Raw genomic sequence first — 21,863 nt, 5'->3', positions numbered from 1 at the left:
GTGCAGAAGCTTAATAGTTTAAATAGTTCCATTTGTCTGTTTTTGTTTTTGTTGCCTATGCTTTTGAAGTCTTAACCATAAAATCTTTGCCTAGACCAATGTCCAAAAGCATTTCCCTTATGTTTTCTTCTACTAGTTTTATAGGCTCAGGTCTTACATTTAGGTTTTTTATCCATATTGACTTGATTTCTGTATATGGTGAGAGATGGAGTCTAGTTTTATTTTTATGCATGTGGATATCCAATTTTTCCAATACCATTTATTGAACAGAGTGTTTTTTCCCCCAATATTTGTTCTTGGCAGCTTTGTTGAAAATGAGCTGGCTGTAAATGGATTTATTTCTGGGTTCTCTGTTCCATTGGGATCTGTATTTACAATAACATCATGCTGTTTGGTTACTGTAGGTTTGCGTAGTTTATTTTTTGAAATTAGGTAGTGTGATGCCTCCAGCTTTGTTCTTTTTTCTCACTATTGGTTTGGCTATTTGGAATCTTTTGTTCTTCCAATGAATTTTAGAATTTTTTTTTATTTCTGTAAAGCATGTCATTGGTATTTCAATAAAGATTGCATTGAATTACTTGATTGCTTTGGGTAATATTGCTGTTTTATTTTTATTTATTTATTTATTTATTTTGAGATAGAGTCTTGCTTCATCGCCCTGGCTGGGGTGCAGTGGCGTGATCTTGGCTCACTGCAACCTCTACCTCTTGGGTTCGAGCAGTTTTCCTGCCTCAGCCTCCCAAGTAGCTGGGATTACAGGCTTGCACCACCATGCCCAGCTAATTTTTTTTTCTTTTGTATTTTTAGTAGAGACAGGGTTTCACCATGTTGGCCAGGCTGGTCTTGAACTTCTGACCTGAGGTGATCCACCCACCTCGGCCTCCCAGAGTGCTGGGATTACAGGCATGAGCCACCGCGCCTGGCCTATATTGCTATTTTAACAATATTAACTCTTCCAATCCATGAGAATGGATATCTTTCTATTTTTTTTGTGTGCTCTTGAATTTCTTCCATCAATGTTTTGTAGTTTTCATTACAGAGGTCTTTCACTTTTTTAGTTAGATTTATTCTCAGTTATTTGATTTTTTTTACTAGCTATAGTAAATGAGATTGCTTTCTTGATTTCTTTTTCAGCTGGTTCATTATTGGTGTATAGAAATACTACTTATTTTTGTATGCGAATTTTGTTTTGTGTCCTGCAACTTTATTGAATTTGTTTTATCAGTTCTATTAGTTTTTTGGTAGAGTCTAGGTCTTTCTGTATATAAGATCATGTCACCTGCAGAGAGGGACAGTTTGACTTCCTGTTTACCAATTTGTATGGCTTTTATTTCTTTCTCTTACCTGATGCTCTGTCTAGGACTTCCATTACTTCAGTACTATGTTGATTAAAAGTGGTTGAAAGTGGGGTATCCTTGTCTTATTCTAGTTCTTATAAGAAAGGCTTTCAGCTTTTCCCCTTTCAGTATGATATTAGCTGTGGGTTTGTCATATATGGCCTTTATTGATTGAAGTATGTTCCTTCTATGTGAATTCGCTGAGAGGTTTTTTTTTTTTTCATCACGAAAGGATATTGAACTTCATGAAATCCTTTTTCTGCACTTATTGAAACTATTATGTGGTTTTTGTCCTTCATTCTATTGATTGTATCACATTTATTAATTTGCATATGTTGAATCATCCTTGCCTCCCAGGCATACCCATTTGGTCATGGTGTGTTATCTTTTTGATGTGTTGTTGGACGCAGTTTGGTAGTATTTTGTGGATGATTTTTGCATCTATGTTTATCAGGACTGTTGGACTCTTGTTTTCTTTTTTTGTTGTGTCCTTGTCTGGTTTTGTTATTGGAATGATGCTGGCCTCGTTGAATAAATTAGGAAGAATCCTCTTCAGTTTTTTGGGCTATTTTGAGAAAATTGGTATTAGTTCTTCATTAATAGGTTTGGTAGAATTTAGCAGTGAAGTCATCTGGTTTTTGTTTATTGAGAGACTTTTTGTTCCTGATTCAACCTCATTACCAAGAATTTATCTGTTGAGGCTTTCTTTTCCTTCCTGGTTCAATATTGGTAGGTTGTCTGTGTCCAGGAATTTATCTTTTTCCTTTAGGTTTTCCAATTTGTTAGCCTGTCATTGGTCCTAATAGTCTCTAAGGAGTCTTTATTATTTCTGTGGTCTCAGTTACAATGTCTCTTTTATCATTTATGATTTTGTTTATTCGGATTTTCTTTCTTTCTTGGTTAGTCTACCTAACAGTTTACTCGTTTTATCTTTTTGAAGAACCAACTTTTCGTTTTGTTGATCCTTTGTAATTTTTTTCTTTTTTTTTTTTTTTTTAAGTCTTTCTTTCTTTTAGTTCTGGTCTGATCTTTCTTATTTCTTTCCTTCTGCTAATTTCAGGGTTGGTTTTTTCTTGCTTTTCTAGTTCCTTGAGGTGCATCGTTAAGTGTTTGAGATCTTCCTACTTTTTTGCCATAGATGTTTATTGCAGTAAACTTGCCTCTCATACTGCTTTTACTACATCCCTTAGGTTTTGGTATATGGTGTTTTCATTTTCATTGCATTTGAGAAATCTTTTTATTTCCTTCTTAATTTTTTAATTGACCCAATGTTCATTCAGGAGCATGTTGTTTAATTTCCATTTATTTGTACAGTTCCCAAAATTTCTTTTGTTACTGATTTATAGTTTTATTTCATTGTGATCATAGTTTATATCTGAGAAGATACTTTTACAAAATTTATTGGGACTTGTTTTTTGGCCTAACAGATGATGTATCCTGGAGAATGTGTATTCTGCAGCTGATGGATGAAGTGTTTTGTAAATGTCTGTTAGATCCATGTATTTGTTTGTTTGTTCGTTTATATTTTTTTAGAGACAAGAGTCCTGCTCTGTCGCCTAGGCTAGAGTGCAGTGAGCAATCTCAGCTCACTGTAGAACCTCTGCCTCCTGAGTTCAAGCAATTATCCTGCCTTAGCCTCCTGAGTAGCTGGGATTACAGGCACGTGCCACCACACCTGGCTAATTTTTGTGTTTTTTAGTAGAGACGAGGTGTAGCCATATTGCCCACGCTGGTCTCAAACTCCTGGCCGCAGGTGATCCAACCAACCACCTCGGCCTCCCAAAGTGCTGGGATTACAGGCGTGAGCCACTGCACCTGGCTGTTAGATCCATTTAGTCTAAAGTGCAGTTTAAATCCAGTGTTTCTTTGTTAATTTATTTTGATCCATTCAGTGTTGAGAATGGGGTGTCGAATTCCCCAACTATTATTGTATTGGGGTCTGTCTTTCCCTTTAGATCTAATAACAATGGCAAAAATTGCAGTTATTTTTGCACCAACCTAATATAAAGCCTTTTTTTTTTTTAACTTTTAGCATTTTGAACACATCATCCCAGGCTCTTCTGGCCTGTAGTTTCTTCTGAGAAATCTGTTGTTTGTTTGATGGCAATGTCCTTATATGTGACCTGATGCATTTATCTTATGGTTTTTAGAATTCTCTTGTTATCTTTGAGTTTTGACAGTTTGACTATAACATGCCTTGGGAAAGACCTTTTTAGGTCAGATCTGCTTGGGTATCTTTGAGCTTCCTGTATCTTGATGTCTACATCTCTTACAAGACTTAGGGAGTTTTCAGCTATTATTTCTTCGAGTAGGTTTTCTTTGTCTTTCTCCATTTCTTCTCCTTCTAAAATCTCAGAATTCAAATGTTTGGTCACTTTATGGTGTCCCCACATGTCACATTGGCTTTCTTCATTCTTTTTTATTTTTTCTTTCTTTTTTTTGTCTGCTTGGGTTAAGATACCTTCAGGTTTACAAATTCTTTATTCTGCTTGATCTAGTCTATTGTTAAAGCTCTCAGTTGTGCTTTTTATTTCATTTATTGAGTTCTTCCATTCCAGGATTATGTACTTTTGTTATCTTATATGTCTTAGGTCACACTGAGTTTCTTTAATATCATTATTTTGATTTTTTTGTTAGGCATTTCAGAATTTGGGGGGAGGATCTGTTACTGAAGAATTATTGTTTTCCTTTGAAGGTGTCATGTTTTCTTGCTTTTCAATGTTTTTTTTGTATCCTTATGTTTATATCTGTACATCTGATGTCACTTCTTCCTATTTTATGCATTGGCTTTTGTAGGGAAAGACTTTTTCCTGTAGATGTAGCTATAGTGTTGGTTGGATAGGGTGCTTTGGCTTTGATTCTGGGTGAGTGCAGTAGTATAGTCTCCCTATGATTTCTTCAGCTTTAATAAGCATTAGTGGTGTCTAACAGTCCCTCAGTGGCTTAGACTGTGGTTGTTAATGAAGGTTGTAGTAGGCTTTTCTGGGGACTGTGACTCCAGGCAGGCCAGTGCTCAGGCAATAGTAGTTGTGCCAGTAGGCAGGGCATGCCTTTCCTCAGGCCCTTTCCTGGCATGTGAGCGCCAGCAGGCATAGGCAGAGCATAACAATCCTTAAGCTCCCAGATGACATGCACAGGCACCAACGGCAGGCAGAACAGGCCTGTCATCAGGCCCTCTGATGGTGTGTGCAGGCAATGGCAGCAGCGTGCTAGTTGAGTCGGTTCTCAGGCCCTTAGATGGCATGCTTAGGCACAGTTGACAGTGGCAGTGGGCAGGGCAGGCTTATCCTTAGGACCCTAGACAATGTGTGCTGGTGGCAGTGGTGGGCAGGGCAGGCTTCTCTCCAAGCCCACCTCTGGAGTTTGCAGGTGCTGGTGGCAGGCAGGTGGGTTGAACTCCTGGCACTATGTGCACAGGTGACAGCAGCAGTAGGTGGGTCAGACCCTTTTCAGTCCCACTTTAGAGCTCTTCAGTTAGAAGTTAGTTTATGGTACGCCTTTTTCTAACCGTAAGTCATTATAAAATATAGGTTTATCAGTCATTTTTTGGCATATTTAACACATTTAAATGGGATGAACAGCTTTTTAGTTTATAATAGGAAGCTAATAAAAATAAAATCTAATTTGTTTTGTTTTGTTTTGTTTTTTGAGACAGAGTATTGCTCTGTCACCCAGGCTGGACTGCAGTGGTGTGATCTTGGCACACTACAACCTCTGCCTCCTAGGTTCAAGCAGTCCTCCCGCTTTAGCCTCTCAAGTAGCTGGGATTACAAGCATGAACCACCAAGCCCACCTAATTTTTGTGTTTTTAATGGAGACGGGGTTTCACCATGTTTGCCAGGCTGGTCTCGAACTTCTGACCTCAAGTGATCCACCTGCCTCGTAATTTGTTGATTAAGATTTGTTAAGAATAGACCAAATCAGTTAAAGTAATAACGAAGCTTACACATTTTTAAAAGGCACTTCGATTAGGAAATTTCACTGTAAACCCAGTTTTTATTTTCTTCATTTTTATGTGTCTTTTCTTTTTTTTTTTTTTTTTTTTTTGAGATGAGTTTTGCTCTTGTTGCCCAGGCTGGAGTGCAATGGTGTGATCTTGGCTCACCGCAACCTCTGCCTCTGGGGTTCAAGCGATTCTCCTGCCTTAGCCTCCCAACTAGATGGGATTACAGGCATGTGCCACCACACCTGGCTGATTTTGTATTTTTAGTAGAGAGGGGGTTTCTCCATGTTGGTCAGGCCAGTCGCAAACACCTGACCTCAGGTGATCCGACTGCCTCGCCCTCCCAAAGTGCTGGGATTACAGGTATGAGCCACCGTGCTTGCCCCTTTATGTGTCTTAATAGGTCTTTATAATCACATAACTTCCTGAAATATCCCCGTCATAGTTTAGTCATTTTATATTAATTTTCAGGGTCATCTTTAAGGGCAATAGTTACTTTCATAGATACACATGTGAATGGAGATAAAATATATAGGAACATAGGGTGGAATAGAGTCTGATTTTAGTAATGACCTGGAGCTTAATTTCTTGAAGTCTCTTTTAGCAGGGGTCCCCATCCCCCAGGCCATGGACTGGTACCGGTCCATGGCCTGTAAGGAACCGGCACACACACAGTAGGAGATGAGCAGCAAGCGAAGCTTCATCTGTATTTACAGCCACTCCCTATCACTTGCATTACCATCTGAACTCTGCCTCCTGTCAGATCAATGGTGGCATTAGATTCTCATAGGAACATGAACCCTCTTTTGAATTGCACATGCAAGGGATCTAGGTTTCATGCCCCTTATGAGAATGTAATGCCTGATGATCTGTCACTGTCTCCCATCACCCCCAGATGGGACCATCTAGTTGCAGGAAAACAAGCTCAGGGCTCCTAGTGATTTTACATTATGGTGAGTTGTATAATTATTTCATTACATATTACAATATAATAGTAATAGAAATAAAGTGCACTATAAATGAAATGTGCTTGAATCATCCCAAAACTATCCCCGACACCCCTGTCTGTGGAAAAATTGTCTGCCATGAAACCGATCCCTGGCACCAAAAAGGTTGGGGACTGCTCTCTTACGGTCACCTTGCTTTTGGGTCATTTGCTTATCATTTTCTTTTTCTTTCCTTTTTTTTTTTTTTTTACTTGGGACACAGTCTCACTCTGTTGCCCAGGCTGGAGTGCAGTGGCATCATCATAGCTCAGTGCAGCTGCAAACTCCTAGGCTCAGGCAGTCCTCCTGCCTCAGCCTCCCAAGTAGTTGGGACTACAGCCATATGCCACCACACTCAGCTAATTTTTTTATTATTTGTAGAGATAGGGTCTCACTTTGTTGCCCAAGCTGGTCTCAAACTCCTGGTCTGGGCAACAAAGTGAGACCTTATCTCTACAAGGTGATTCTCCCACCTTGGCCTCTCAAAGTGCTGGGATTGCAGGTGTGAGCCACCACACCATCCTCATTTTCTGTTAAAACTATTTTGCCCGCACAAAATAGGCCACTGTTTATTAGCTTGTAACCACTTTTCTATTTCTCTTGTACTAAGTTCATTAAAGGAAATGAAGGAAAAATGCCCCCCCAGCATTTCAAGAAATTTTTCCTCTGCCGTTTCAGAGCATTTTATACTAACATCTGCAAATCATTCTTCATAGAACTGGATGGTGATGCTGTGCCATTTCTCTAAACTATATTTTATGTTTGTTAGCTTTACAATTTTTGGCCATAATACAAAGTTTTATATAGTATTCAAATGAAGGTTTAGTGATATTATTTAACACTTAAATGTAACATTTCATATTATGTATAATACTCTGATCCAGGATTCAAATAAATGAGATAGCAGTAACAGACAGAAGGATGACAATAATATTCTTAATTAACAGTCTGCTTTTTCCTTAGATAAGAGGTTCAATTTCTTGAACTATAAATAGAAATGCTATCCTTGGGTATCTAAACAGGTGATTGAACCAAAGAGTAAAGATATTTTCTATCCATCTAGTCACTACCTTGTTCTCTGTAAACAACTGATAAATTTATGGCACCTTTCAAAGCTTTAAGATAATTACATATTTCAGCCGTCAAATGTGGGAACAACCAGCTTGTCCTAAGTTGTCTTAGATTCACCAAGGTCTACTAGGATTGCATTCAACAAGCTTAGCAAAAATATAGCAAACACCTTCATCTGCAAAAATACCTTTATTTGCATTTAAAACACTACATGGGATACATTAGCGTCAGAGATAGGAAAAACCATGGGATACAGTTGTGTTTTTCATATCAATTGTCTCTATCTTCTATAACTACAGGCTCAGTACTTCTGTTGGAAATTTGACTTCCATAATTGAGAAGTAACTATACTACAGTTGTATTTTTTTCGGTATATTGAACTGTTTTGAAGCCATATTAATGGACTGTTTTGTGGCTTTTGAATAAAGAAATTTCAGGTGATTGATTTAAAAGAGAAGGCAGTTTAAGGTAGTATGATATCTTGACTCTGTTTCAGTCTGTACCTTGATAAGTAGCTATTTTAGTGAATCCTCCTATGTCTAAGGTTATATTTTACAATGTAAATGTAGATAGTCATTTTTAAAAGATACTATTAGTTTTTCCTTATACTTAATGTATACTCACATAAATTATCTGTGTTTCATTCACAGAACCTCACTTTATTTTATTTATTTATTTATTTAGATGGAGTCCCACTGTTGCCCAGGCAGGAGTGCAGTAGCGTGATCTCGGCTCACTGCAACCTCTGCCTCCCAGACAGAACCTCACTTTAAAAATCCCCTAACCCATTATATTTCTGGCACATTCTTAGTATTTGTGGTCAATATTGTAAGAATCACTATTTATAGAAAATGAATGCTTCTAAACATATGTATCTTAAAAATGCCATAAACACTTTCTTTGTTTATATGTACACAAATAATATATGTTTAGGGCAAGAAAATGGAAGTTACTGCTAGAAGAGAATTGTTATTAACAAGGATATATTGAATGTCTGCTTATATACAGTATTATATTAGGAAAGTGTAGGAATCATTAATACTGCTTTATAAATAGTTCTGTTGTTGGCTGGTCCATGTGCAGTAGTATTTACAACTATTTGATCACAACCAATTACAGTTCTTCTCCACTCCCAGTGCTTCACTTGACTATCCTTAAAAAAATAGCTCTGATGAATTTATGAAAGGTATGTTAGTAATTTTTTAATTGTGCTTACTTTTACAATAAATATATCAGTGTACTTATTTTCAGTGGGATGAGATTGTCTAAGTAAACATGTTAACCCAGTTGCATAAACTACAATCTGAAAGTACTATGTAAATATTCAAAAGAAAGATACTGAATAAAGAGATAGCTTTTAACCTGCAGAAAGAAAATAAAGGTAGTACCTTTCATTATCCTGAAAGCCATGGATAGAATTGATATCTTTAAAAATTTTTGTCAATCTTATACAACAAATATTGCTCACAGCACTCTCCTGAGAGTCTACCAATCTATGGGATTCTGTGCTGCAGGCTGTGTGAGGTTAGTGTGGGGTGCTTTGAAAAGGCTTCATTAAAACATTCTTGGAAACCATCATTCTCAGCAAACAGAAAACCAAACACCACATGTTCTCACTCATAAGTGGGAGTTGAACCATCACAAGAACAGAAAACCAAACACCGCATGTTCTCACTCATAAGTGGGAGTTGAACAATGAGGAATACATGGACGCAGGGAGGGGAACATCACACTCCGGGGTCTCTCAGGGGGTAGGGGGCTAGGGGAGGGATGGCATTAGGAGAAATACCTAATGTAGGTGACGGGTTGATGGGTGCAGCAAACCACCATGGCACGTGTATATCTATGTAACAAAACTGCACATTCTGCACGTGTACCCCAGAACTTAAAGTATAATAATTTTTAGAAAAAGCATTCTGAACCATTATATTTAGACCAGACTACATAAACTTGGAGAGTAAGATAAAATAGATGATGTTTTTAATATGTATTTCAATATAGTTATTTCCAATTATGTTGCAGGCTTTACTCATCAGTCTTAAGTATGGTTGTTTTATGTGGCAATTGGGAGATACTGATACTTGTTTTCAGATCCATAGCATGGAAAATAAAATGAGCTTTATAGTACATACAAAACAGGTAAGTATCATTTATTTTGGACTTCATAAACTATTGTGTTAGTAAAGTTATTTCTTTTTTTGAAAGTGACATCCATTTAACTTCAAGGAAAACCTGTAATATTCCATGAAATTAAAATATTTAAGACCAAGGAATAAAGCCAGGCCTTCTAAGCAAGGAAAAATCAGAAACTTATCTGTATAGTTTATTTCAGTTTTATAACAAACTCTTTTGCCATGTCTTTTCATTCTGGTCAGTATTTCCTGTCTCTTCTATCAAGTTATTAGGTAGTCATTCCCTCTCCTTGAGCTACCTGTGCCCCCTAGCTGCATCCAGCAGATTGCTTCTTAAGTCCCTTCAAAAAGCCTGAGTAAATATCCACCTCTATACTCTCTCTTAACAAGCTGTCTCCTGATAAGAAAGTTCCCTTTCAAATAGATAGGGAACTGCCCAGTGTCATGAATGTCCTTTAAACATTCTTATATGTTTTATATTTATTATTGACATGTTTTACTTTGTAGGCTGGTCTCGTGGTAAAACTGTTAATGAAACTAAATGGACAGTTAATGCCCACTGAAAGAAATTCATGAAAGAGAAGTAACTGTTACTCAAGCCACCACATTCTGTAATGCAGAGTTTTTTTTCCATGAAAGATTTCTTAAAATACTACTTTTGGCCGAGCATGGTGGCTCACCCCTGTAATCTCAGCACTTTGGGAGGCTGGGGCAGGCGGATCACCTGAAGTCAGGAGTTCAAGACCAGCCTGGCCAACATGGTGAAACCCTGTCTCTACAAAAATACAAAAATTAGCTGGGCATGGTGGCGGGCACCTATAATCCTAGCTACTAGGGAGGCCGAGGTGGGAGATCGCTTAAACCCAGGAGGTGAAGGTTGTAGTGAGCCAAGATTGCACTGTGGCACTCTAGCCTGGGTGACAGAGCAAGACTCCATCTCAAAAAAAAAAAAAAAAAAAATTACTTTCAACAAGGCATTTAGTCTCTTGTAATATATATGTATACTATTGCATTGTACAGAATCTGTACTTATGTTTGGTGTGTAATATACCAATTAGTTTTATATAATATTCTCATAAGCTATTCTAATTTTTGAGAGAAACACGAAAAGTTATAGATTGATAGTCTGTATAATATTAGACAAAATAGTAAGCTTTATAAAAAGTTATTTTTGGTAAATGGTAAAGAATTTGGGGTGGAATGTGATGAGATTAAAATGTAGCTTTGGTATAACTTCATGTGTATTTCAAAATATACTGAATGTCAACGTGATTTGAATAAAGAAAATGTGTTTTCTACTTGAACCATATAACACTGTTATTTAAAACAGTCTTCTGCAGTCTATAAACACTTCTCAACATTTTTTAAAAAGTCTTAGTTAAAATGTAAATCTGATATATGATAATGTTTCTCAAAGTATAGTTCATGAACTCCTTGCATCATAATTACCTAGATGCCTCTTAAAAATGAAGATTTCAGAGACACATTCCAAACAAGGGCATTCACTCTCTGGAAGTAGCATGGCCTTGTGAACTTAAATTTGGTTTTGTTTTTTCTTTTTTGCTGTTAAAATAATTCCAGACCCAATAAGGAATTTCGATTATTAAAGTTGAGAAATTTCACAAAACTGCCTGGCACACAAGCACACACATACATAGACACATTTTAAGTGATAATCTCTTGATATTAGAAGTTGCATTTGTTAAATACATGCTGTATTTTTTATGAGTTGACTTAATAGTTTATGTATATTGACTTTACTTTGTAGGAAGCAAATCACCAGATATCTGATTGTTTCATTTAGGGAAGCAGTGATATAGATGAGGAGCCAACTTGATGAATGTGCTATTCATAAGCTAGAAACTACAGTCTTTCCAAACTAAAGTGATGAATTCTAAATAAGTTCAGAGATATAGTCATATTTAAAGTTGCCCTACAGTTTGCAGATAATTTTTATATTACTATTCTTCACATTAACTTCTGCTTATTTTTAATGGTACTATGTGTAGGCCTTATTAAAATTAAGATTGTATGGTTAAGTAAAGTTAACAAGAAAGCCTGATTTATCTTTAATTCTGTGCTAGGTACTTTTGATTCTACAAGAACAATACCCTGTTCAGTTCCCTTCATTCTAATGTCCTCAACTGTTACCAAATACCCTGTTGACTCCCAAACCTAAGATTTTAGCCTCAACTTCTTTTCTGAACTCCAAATCTTAATTTCCAAGTTATACTTGTTCTAGGTCCATCTAAATGGTCTACAAAGAACTTCAGTTGAAACATAGCTGGAAACAGAATTTATTTCCTCTATTTGCTTCATTCTGTCCTTCCACTATATTCCCTATTTGGTTAATGACATCATCGAACTGCATTCAGTTGCTTAGCCTGGAAATACTGTTACGGTGTTCAGCCTTTCCCCAACTTACATATTTTGTGGATCAAAGTCCTATCTGATGTTTTGGGAGTCCTTTCTCATTTTCTTCCTCCCAGCTTGCACTGCAGCCAGTCTAGTTCAAGTCCTCACCATCCATTCCTTAGCTTGTAGTAGCTTCCTACCCCTGACTCAGGCTCTGTACCCTTCCTGCCTATCTGCCACACTGATGCCAAGTTAAGCTTTCTCATCAGTCTGATTATTTCATTACACTGTGAAAATCGTTAATGGTTACCACTATATGTAGAATTAAATTCCGAATTATTTAGTATTGAAACCAAGGCCCTTAGTACACTGTTGCTAAGCTGCCTATCAAGATTATTGTCTAACCACTTCTCCCATACTCATCCTATGCTCCCATTGTTTCCTAACTCCTCAGTCATGTGGGGAAATTCAGTACTTTCTGATTCAGTAATTTTAGAGTGAGACCCAAGCATTTCTGTTCTTAAAGTATTCTATGTACTTATGATGTACAGTTAGGAATTAGAACTGTAATTATAAGCAACTTTAGAAGATAGCCGAATGTATTTCCTTTCACAGAGAGAGGTGAGGATGCAATGATACCACATCAAACAACCTCCTGCTCTGTGGAATACAGTTTACCCTCCTGCAGATGTACAGTATAGCAGCCCTAATAAGAAAGGAATAGGAGACTATTAGAGTAGTATAGTTATTAAAGGCTTAAAAATATATAGCATTAAAAATTCAATTTTAAAAATTAGTATTGAGAAAAAAATTGATCATTATCTTTCAGACCATAACAATCCAGAAATAAATAGGGAAATCTAAACAGCTTTTAATGAATGCCTAGTATTGATCAGGCATTATATGTGCTCTAGGGATCAAGATAAGATACCATTTTCCTTTCATCATTCTTTCAGTAAATTTGAGTGCCTTTTATGTGCCAGGGACCCAGTGGTAAGGAAAACAAAATCCCTGCTTTCAGAGAACAAAGTCTGAGGGAGACAATAAATTATCATGGAAATATATAATTGTAACTCTAATTACTGTGATGAAAGAAAAAAATCTCAGCATTAACAGGGACCCTTGATCTAGTAGGGATCAGGAGAGGCTTTCCTGAGCAAGTGATGCTTGAGTTGGCATCTGACATGTGAGCAGGAATTAGTTATGTGAAGGCAGTACAGCTGGAAGGGAAATGAAGTGAGATGTTTTGACCCCAAAAGACAGACCTGGAGAACTGATGAGGGGATTTACAATTACTCGTTTTCAGTTGTGATCCAGATTCAAGTAATTGTTTATCCAAATCACAACGAATTAATTTTCATTATACAAATAAAACCAGAATAGCTAATACTGCACATGATAAATGTATTAGAGAAAACTTACTGAAGAACCACAAGATTAAAAATTGCCAAAATTTAGCCAATGATGGGCAAAAAAAAAAAATAAGAAAAAAGTGGCCAAAATTGACCCTAGGAAAATTAGACTTGATAGAAATATTCAACAAAGTAAAACTTTCTGGTTATTGACCAAACTTAATAGAGGAATTGCATTAATAAAATTTAGATTTTATTTGATCCTGAGAAATCAATGGCAAAAACTCTAAAAGAATATTTATTGATTGATTGAATGATTGAGACATAGTCTTGTTCTGTCGCCCAGGCTGGAGTGCGGTGGCGTGATCTCAGCTCACTGCACCCTCCACCCCACTGGGTTCAACCCATTCTCCTGCCTCATCAGCCTCCTGAGTAGCTGGGATTACAGACGTGTGCCACCATGCCCGGCTAATTTTTGTATTTTAGTAGAGACAGGGTTTCACCATGTTGGCCAGGCTGGCCTCAAACTCCTAACCTCAGGTGATCCACCCTCCTTGGCCTCCCAAAGTGCTAGGATACAGGCATGAGCCACTGTGTCTGGCCCTCTAAAAGAATTTATATGTGCAAAAAACAGATTGGGGAATCAATTTGTTGCCTTATCATTAACATAGAAAATGATGCTCTCAGTGAAAATAATTTCTGTGAAAGCATAATTTGTTTTTGCTGCACTGTGTAGAAAACTGATCAAGACACTTAATTGGCTTGAGGCTGGGCATGGTTACTCACACTGTAATCCCAGCTCTTTGGAAGGCCAAAGTGGGAGAATCACTTGAGGCCAGGAGTTCAAGACCACACCAGCCTGGGCAACATAGCAAGATATCCATCTCTACAAAAATAAAAAATAGCCAGGAGTGATGTTATACACCTGTAGTCCCAGCTACTCAGGAGGCTGAAGTGGAAGGATTTCTTGGGCACAGGGGTTTGTGGCTGCAGTGAGCTATAATTGCACCATTGTACTCCAGGCTGTGTGACTGAGCAAGCCCCTGACTCTAGGTAGGTAGGTAGGTAGATAGATGATAGATTAGATAGACTTGCGTGTATGCAAGGATTAGATGATAGACAAGATAGGCTTGAATGCGTGTGAGAATAGATGGATAGAGACAGAGAGAGAGAGATAGGCTTGAGTGCATGCAAGAAAATATTTTCTCACCAAAAATCCATCTATGATGGTATGATTCTCATTTAATGTTTGTATTCATAAGCACGGCAGAAAACCTCTAGTGTTATTTGTGGTGTTTGGAGAGGGAGGCATAGGCAGACTGTAAAGGCCCTAAAGCAGAAGCATCAAGCTCTCGGGGATCTTAGAGGCCAGAGTATTTAAGACAAAGAATATCTTTCAGACATCTTAGGGTGTAGATGAGAAAAACAGTTTCAATACATTGTGCTAATTTCTGTGATAAAAGGAAGTACCAGGTTGTTCAGGATTCATTGGAAGGGCACCCACATGGGTGGGAAATTAGGAACTTATGTCCTCATTATTTAAATTATAATAATAGCTACTACTTTAAGTGACTCTTACTACACTATTGGCATTATTTGAAGCACTTCTGGGATATTAATTCATTTATTGCTGACAACAATCACTATGAGGCAGATACTATTATTCCTATTTTACAGATAAGAAAATTGGAGTTGGGTTAAATTACTTTCCAAACCAATGAGTGGTGGAGCTCAGATTCATACCTAGGCAGCCAAACTCCAGAGTATAAGTCAGTCAGATACTTGATGTATGGTTATAATAAAAACATAAAATAATACTTGTTTTCTATCTTTAAAATCTTAGGACCCATAGTTTCTAACAGAGTGATGTAAATGTTTTCATTTTTGTATATTGTATAACTTTGAACAGTTGTATACAGAGAGGCTATGTTATTTGTGTAAGGTCAAAAATTAGTAAGTTGGGGTGTCAGAATTCAACATCTGGCAGTCTGGCTTCTGAATTCAGACATTTGTCAGATAAAGGAGATATAGGTGGAGTGGTTTAAAAAAAAGGATCAAGTTTTGAAGGGTATTGTGTTTCCTGTTAATGAGGAGCCATTGGAGCCCTTAGGACTTGATTAGCTCAGATGTGTGTGTCGAAAGATCACCCTGGGTCATCACCTTCTACAGAAGGGCTCAAAGAGGTGGTTCTGAGCAAGAAGGTATAATGCAGTCTGGACTTAAGCTAAGATAATGGCAATGGGAGAAAAGAATATTTTGACAAAACCCAGTGACCTTTTAGATACGGGAAATAAGGAAGAGGTAGGAGTAATGAATAATTATCCTCTTTCTGTCCTGGACATATGGGAAAATGGTACCATATACTGCCTAAAATAGGGAATAGGGGAGGAAGTTTTGAAGAAATGTATTGAGTTCCTGGCTCCCAAGGGACACATAGATGGAGATGGTCAATAGACAATAGGGTTCCCAGGCCTGAAGTTCAAAAGGCTGTCAGGAGATGGCAATTGAAACTCCACGAATAGATTTGAAGCCACCCAGGAAGAGAGCACAGTGAGAAGCAAGCAAAAGAATGACAACACTTGAGAAATGGGCAAACTTAGGACAATCCACAAAGCATCTTGTTAAGTGAATATCAGTATAGAAAAGAAATAGCTTGGCACTATTCTTCATACTGTGTATCCAATAAATTTTATATGGGCAAAATTTAAATTTTAAAATAACATTTAATATTGCTAGGGAAAAGCAGACCAGCATATTTTAGTGTCAGAGCACATTCGTTTATGGATATTTCTTAAATGAGTATGAGGGATAGGTGAATAAAATGCTTTTTAAATGTACATGAACAAACATCAAAAGCAAAGCAAAAGAATGAGGATCTGGAGCTCATACATGGCTGGTAGGAATGCAAAATGGAGCAACCATTTTGGAAAACAGTTTAGTTTCTTCTAAGTTAAATATACTATAGGACCCAGCATTCCACTCCCAGTTATTTATCTAAGCAGCTAAAACTTATATTCACACAATTCATATGCAAATGTTTGTAGAATACATCTTTAATTTTTTCATAATTAAACTGGAAACAACCCAAATGTCCTTCACTGAGTGAATGAATAAACTCAGGTACATCCATATAATGGCATACCACTCAACAATGAAAAGAAACTATTGATGAACAACATGGATAAATCTCAAATGCATTATGCTAACTGAAAGAAGCCAGACTCAAAAGGTTATACTGTATACCATAACATTCCATTTGGATAACATTCTGGAAAAAGCAAAACTGTAGGATCAGAAAGCAGACAGTGGTTACCAAAAGTTAAGGATAGGTGTGGGGGGAATATGGAAATATAAAGGGGCAGCATGGAGAAATTTGGTGGTAGGGGAGAGGATGTTCTGATTGTGATTGACATACTCAGTATATTTGTAAAAATTCACAGAACTGATTATCAAAGGAAATTTTACTGGACAAATTTCAAAATACACTTAAAGAATCAGCACTTGCTAACCAAGTTCTGAAAATTCAAAAATATATTTTGTTTTGTTTTGTTTTGTTTTTTTGAGACAGAGTTTCACTCTTGTTGCCCAGGCTGGAGTGCAATGGCACAATCTCAGCTCACTGCAACCTCTGCCTCCCGGGTTTAAGCGATTCCCCTGCCTCAGCCTCCAAAGTAGCTGGGATTACAGGCATGGGCCACCATGCCCAGCTAATTTTTGTATTTTTAGTAGAGACAAGGTTTCACCACGTTGGTCAGCCTGGTCTCGAACTGCTGACCTCAGGTGATCCACCCACCTCGGCCTCCCAAAGTGCTGGAATTACAGGCATGAACTACCTTGCCCAGCCAGAAATTAAGATTTAACTAGAAATATGTCTGTACCCAAAATCCATTTAGTGAGTGGTCAAAGAAGATTAACAGAGAAGTTGTATGCTTGGAAATGCAAATGAATTTTAGAAATGGGGAAATACAAATTTTCCTAACAAAAATGTAAAACAGAAGCTTATTAAATTAGTTAAAATTATATGGAATAATAAAAACTGATTACGTTAATAAAATTGAATGATAGCACAAGACTGAGACAACATAGGGGAATATATTTTGGCCAGCCCTGAAAAGCAGTCTCAAAAATGTTTTTGTTTTTGAGAGAGTCTCGCTCCGTCACCCAGGTTGGAGTGCCATGGCACTATCTCGGCCTACTGCAACTTTCACCTCCTGGATTCCAGTGATCCTCCCATCTCAGCCTCCCTAGTAGCTGGAATTACAAGCGAGCACCACCACACCTGGCTAATTTTTGTATTTTTAGTAGAGGCAATGTTTCACAATGTTGGCCAGGCTGGTCTCAAACTCCTTGCCTCAAGTGATCTGCCCACCTCAGCCTTCCAAAGTGCTGGGATTACAAGCATGAACTACTGCACCCAGCCTCAAAAATGTTTACTCTCATTCTGTTGATGATCCCACGTTGAGGACCACCTGAGAATGAGCTTGCTGCCCCCACTTTCTCATTTGCTGTGCTTTACTGATATTTTTCCCTACTTGCCTAGGGAGTAAATTGTATGCATTACAATTCAGCAAGGAAAAAATGACAGTTTTCTAACAGTACCCTAAAATATGGAACAAAATTGTGTAGTTTAAAATAATATAGCTGGATGCAGTGGCTCATGCCCGTTATACCAGCACTTTGGAAGGCTGAGGCTGGCAGATCACGTGAGACCAGGAGTTCGAGACCATCCTGGCTAACATGATGAAACCCCTTTTGTATTAAAAATATGAAAATCAGCTGGGCGTAGTGGTGCACATCTGTAATCCCAACTACTCATGAGGCTGAGGCATGAGAATCACATGAACCTAGGAGGCAGAGGTTGCAGTGAGCCAAGATCATGCCACCGCACTCCAGCCTGGGTGACAGAATGAGACTCTGTTTCAATAATAGTAATAATATATCTTGCCAAACTAAGCTTCATAAGCCAAAGAGAAATAAAATCTTTTCCAGACAAGCAAGCACGAAGAGAATTCTTTACCACTATACCAGCCTTACCAGAGATCCTCAAGGGAGTTCTAAACATGAAAGTGAAAGAACAATACATGCTACCAAAAAACACATTTAAGTACATAGCCCATAGACCTATTAAGCAACCACACAATAGAAACTACAGAGCAAACTGCTAACAGCTTTGCAATAGGATCAAAACCACACATAACAATATTAACCTGGAATGTAAATGGTCTAAACACCCCCACTTAAAAGTCTACAGAATGAGGCCGGGCACAGTGGCTCACACCTTGTAATCCCAGCACTTTGGGAGGTGGGCGGATCACCTGAGGTCAGGAGTTTGAGACCAGCCTGGCCAACATGGTGAAACCCCATCTCTACTAAAAATACAAAAATTACCTGGGTGTGGTGACTTGCGCCTGTAATCTCAGCTGCTTGGGAGGCTGAGGCAGGAGAATCTCTTGAACCCGGGAGGCAGAGGTTGTGGTGAGCCAAGATCATGCTACTGCACTCCAGCCTGGGCGACAGAGCAAAACTCCATCTCAAAAAAAAAAAAAAAAGTTATCAACTGGCAAGTTGGATTAATAAAACAAGACCCATCCATCTGCTGTCTTCAAGAGATCCATCTCAAACATGAGAACACCCATAGGCTCAAAGTAAAAGGTTGGAGAAATATCTGTCACACAAACAGAAAACAAAAAAGGTCACTATTTTTATATCAGATAAAAGACTAAGCCAACTACAATGAAAAAGGACGAAGAAGGGCACTACATAATGGCAAAGGGTTCAGTTCAACAAGAAGACTGAACTATCGTAAATATATACACACCCAACATTTGAGCACCCTGGTTCATAAAACAAGTACTTCTAGACCTACAAAAAGACTTCGTCACACACTAATAGTGGGGGACTTCACCCCATTGAGAGCACTGGACAGATCATCAAGGCAGAAAACAAAGAAATTCTGGACTTAAGTTCAACACTTGACCAATTAGACCTACTAGATATCTACAGAGTAATTCACCCATCAACCACAGAATACATATTTTTCTCATGTGGACGTGGAACATACTCCGAGGTCAACCACGTGCTCAACTATAAAGCAAGTCTCAATAAATTCAAAAAAGTCTATACTAAACCATACTCTCAGATCACAGTGGAATAAAAATAGAAATCACTACCGAGAAGATCTCTCAATACCATATGACAACATGGAAATAAAACAACTTGCTCTTGAATGATTTTGGGTAAACAACAAATTTTTAAATTCTTTGAAATAAATGAAAACAAAGACAACATGCCAAAATCTCTGGGATGTAGCCAAAACAGTGTTAATAGGAAATTTTATAGCACAAAACACCTACCTCCAGAAGTTAGAAAGATCTCAAATTAACCATCTAACATTACACCTAGAGGAACAAGAAAAACAACAAATGAACAGCAAAGCTAGCAGAAGAGAAGAAATAACTAAAATCAGAGCCAAACGGAATGAAATTGAGACCCAAAAATCCATACAATCAATGAAAAACAATTTTTTTATCTTTTCAAAAAAATTGTTTTTTTGAAAGGATAAACAAGATTGGTAGACCGTTAGCTATATTAGCAAAGAAAAAGAAGATCTAAATAAACACAGAAATGACAAAGATGACATTACTACCATTCCCACAGAAATACAAAAGGTCTTCAGGGACTATTATTAAATCTCTATGCACACAATTTAGGAAATCTAGAGGAAATGGCTAAGTTCCAGGAAACACAATTTCCTAAGATTGAATCAAGAAGAAATTGAAACCCTGAACACACCAGTATCGAGTTCCAAAATTGAATCAGTAATTAAAAAAAAAAATCTAAAAAAATCCCCAAACCAGATGGATTTGCAGCTGAATTCTACCAGACATAAACAGAAGAGCTAGTACCAATTCTACTGAAACTATTCTTAAAAAAAATGAGGAAGAGGGATTCCTCCCTAACTCATTCTACAAAGCCAGCATTACCTTGATATCAAAACCTGACAAAGACAGTGAGAGAAACTACAAGCCAATATCCCTGATGAACATAGACACAAAAATCCTCAGCAAAAATAGCAAGTCGAATCCAGCATCCCATTCAAAAATTAATTCACCATGATCACAGGCTTCATTCCTCGGATGCAATATTGGTTCAACATGCAGAAATCAGTAAATGGGATTCACCACATAAACATAATAAACATAATTAAAAACAAAAACCATATGATCATATCAATAGATGCAGAAAAAGCTTTTGATAAAATCCAACATCTTTTCAGGATAACCCTCCAGAAACTAGGCTTCAAAGGAACATACCTCAAAATAAGAGCCTTTATGACAAACCCACAGCCAACATCATACTGAATGGGCAAAAACTGGAAGCATTCCCATTGAGAACTGGAACAAAACTGATGCCCACTCTCACCACTCCTATTCAACATAGAACTAGAAGTCCTAGCCAGAGTAATCAAGCAAGAGAAAGAAAGAAAAAGCATCCAAATATAAAAAGAAGTCGGCCGGGCGCGGTGGCTCATGCCTGTAATCCCAGCACTTTGGGAGGCTGAGGTGGGTGGATCACGAGGTCAGGAGATCGAGACCATCCTGGCTAACACGGTGAAACCCCGTCTCTACTAAAAATACAAAAAATTAGCCGGGCGAGGTGGCAGGCGCCTGTAGTCCCAGCTACGTGGGAGGCTGAGGCAGGAGAATGGCGTGAACCCCGGGGGGCGGAGCCTGCAGTGAGCCGAGATCGCGCCACTGCACTCCAGCCTGGGTGAAAGAGCGAGACTCCGTCTCAAAAAAAAAAAAAAAAAAAAGTCAAACTTTCTTTGCTGATGATATGATTCCATACCTAGAAAACTCTGAATACTCCACCAAAAGGCTTCTGGAACTGATAACTTCAGTAATGTTTCAGGATACAAAAATCAAAAATCAGTGTACAAAAATCAGTAGCATTTCTATACACCAAAAATGTTAAAGCTGAGAACCAAACCAAGAACATAATCTCATTTACAATAGCCATAAACAAAAATAAAATACCTAGGAATGTATCTAATCAAAGAGGTGAAAGATCACTACAAGGAGAACTACAAAACACTGCTGAAGGAAATCATAGATGATGTAAACAAATGGGAAAACATTCCATGCTCATGGATTGGAAGAATCAATATTGTTAAAATGGCCACACTGCCCAAAGCACTTGACAGACACTACTTTTTTTTTTTTGAGATGGAGTTTTGCTCTGTCACCCAGGCTGGAGTGCAGTGGCACGATCTCAGCCCATTGCAACCTCTGCCTCCTGGGTTCAAGTAATTCCCCTGCCTCAGCCTCCCGAGTAGCTGTGATTACAGGCCCATGCCACCACACTCAGCTAATTTTTGTATTTTTAATAGAAACAGGGTTTCACCATGTGGGCCAGGCTGATCTCAAACTCCTGACCTCAGGTGAGCCATCCACCTTGGCCTCCCAAAGTGCTGGGATTACAGGTGTGACCCACCGTGCCTGGCCCAGATTGAACACTATTTCTATCAAGCTACTAATGTGGTTTTTCACAGGACTAGAAAAAAACATTCTAAAATTTATATGCAGCCAAAAAAGAGCCCAAATAGCCAAAGCAATCTTAATCAAAAAGAACAAAGCTAGAGGATCACACTACCTGAATTCAAATTATAAGTCTACAGTAACCAAAAG

General features: G+C 37.9%; 1 protein-coding gene across 13 annotated transcripts in view; it reads left to right on the top strand.

The window, feature by feature from the left end:
• Positions 1-11,367, top strand: part of KRIT1 (KRIT1 ankyrin repeat containing) — a 44,969-nt gene extending 33,602 nt beyond the window's left edge. For all 13 annotated transcript variants that reach the window (XM_030822075.1, XM_030822069.1, XM_030822073.1 and 10 more), the window contains 2 exons: positions 9,360-9,476; positions 9,977-11,367. In XM_030822075.1, the coding sequence (XP_030677935.1) occupies positions 9,360-9,476; positions 9,977-10,045 (186 nt within the window). In that variant the 3' untranslated portion in view covers positions 10,046-11,367. The remainder of the gene's footprint in view (positions 1-9,359; positions 9,477-9,976) is intronic.
• Positions 11,368-21,863: the final 10,496 nt, after the last annotated feature.

The sequence above is a fragment of the Nomascus leucogenys genome, chromosome 11, assembly GCF_006542625.1.
Source record: "Nomascus leucogenys isolate Asia chromosome 11, Asia_NLE_v1, whole genome shotgun sequence".
Classification (NCBI taxonomy): domain Eukaryota; kingdom Metazoa; phylum Chordata; class Mammalia; order Primates; family Hylobatidae; genus Nomascus; species Nomascus leucogenys.
This window is presented reverse-complemented; position numbering and strand designations above follow the sequence as displayed.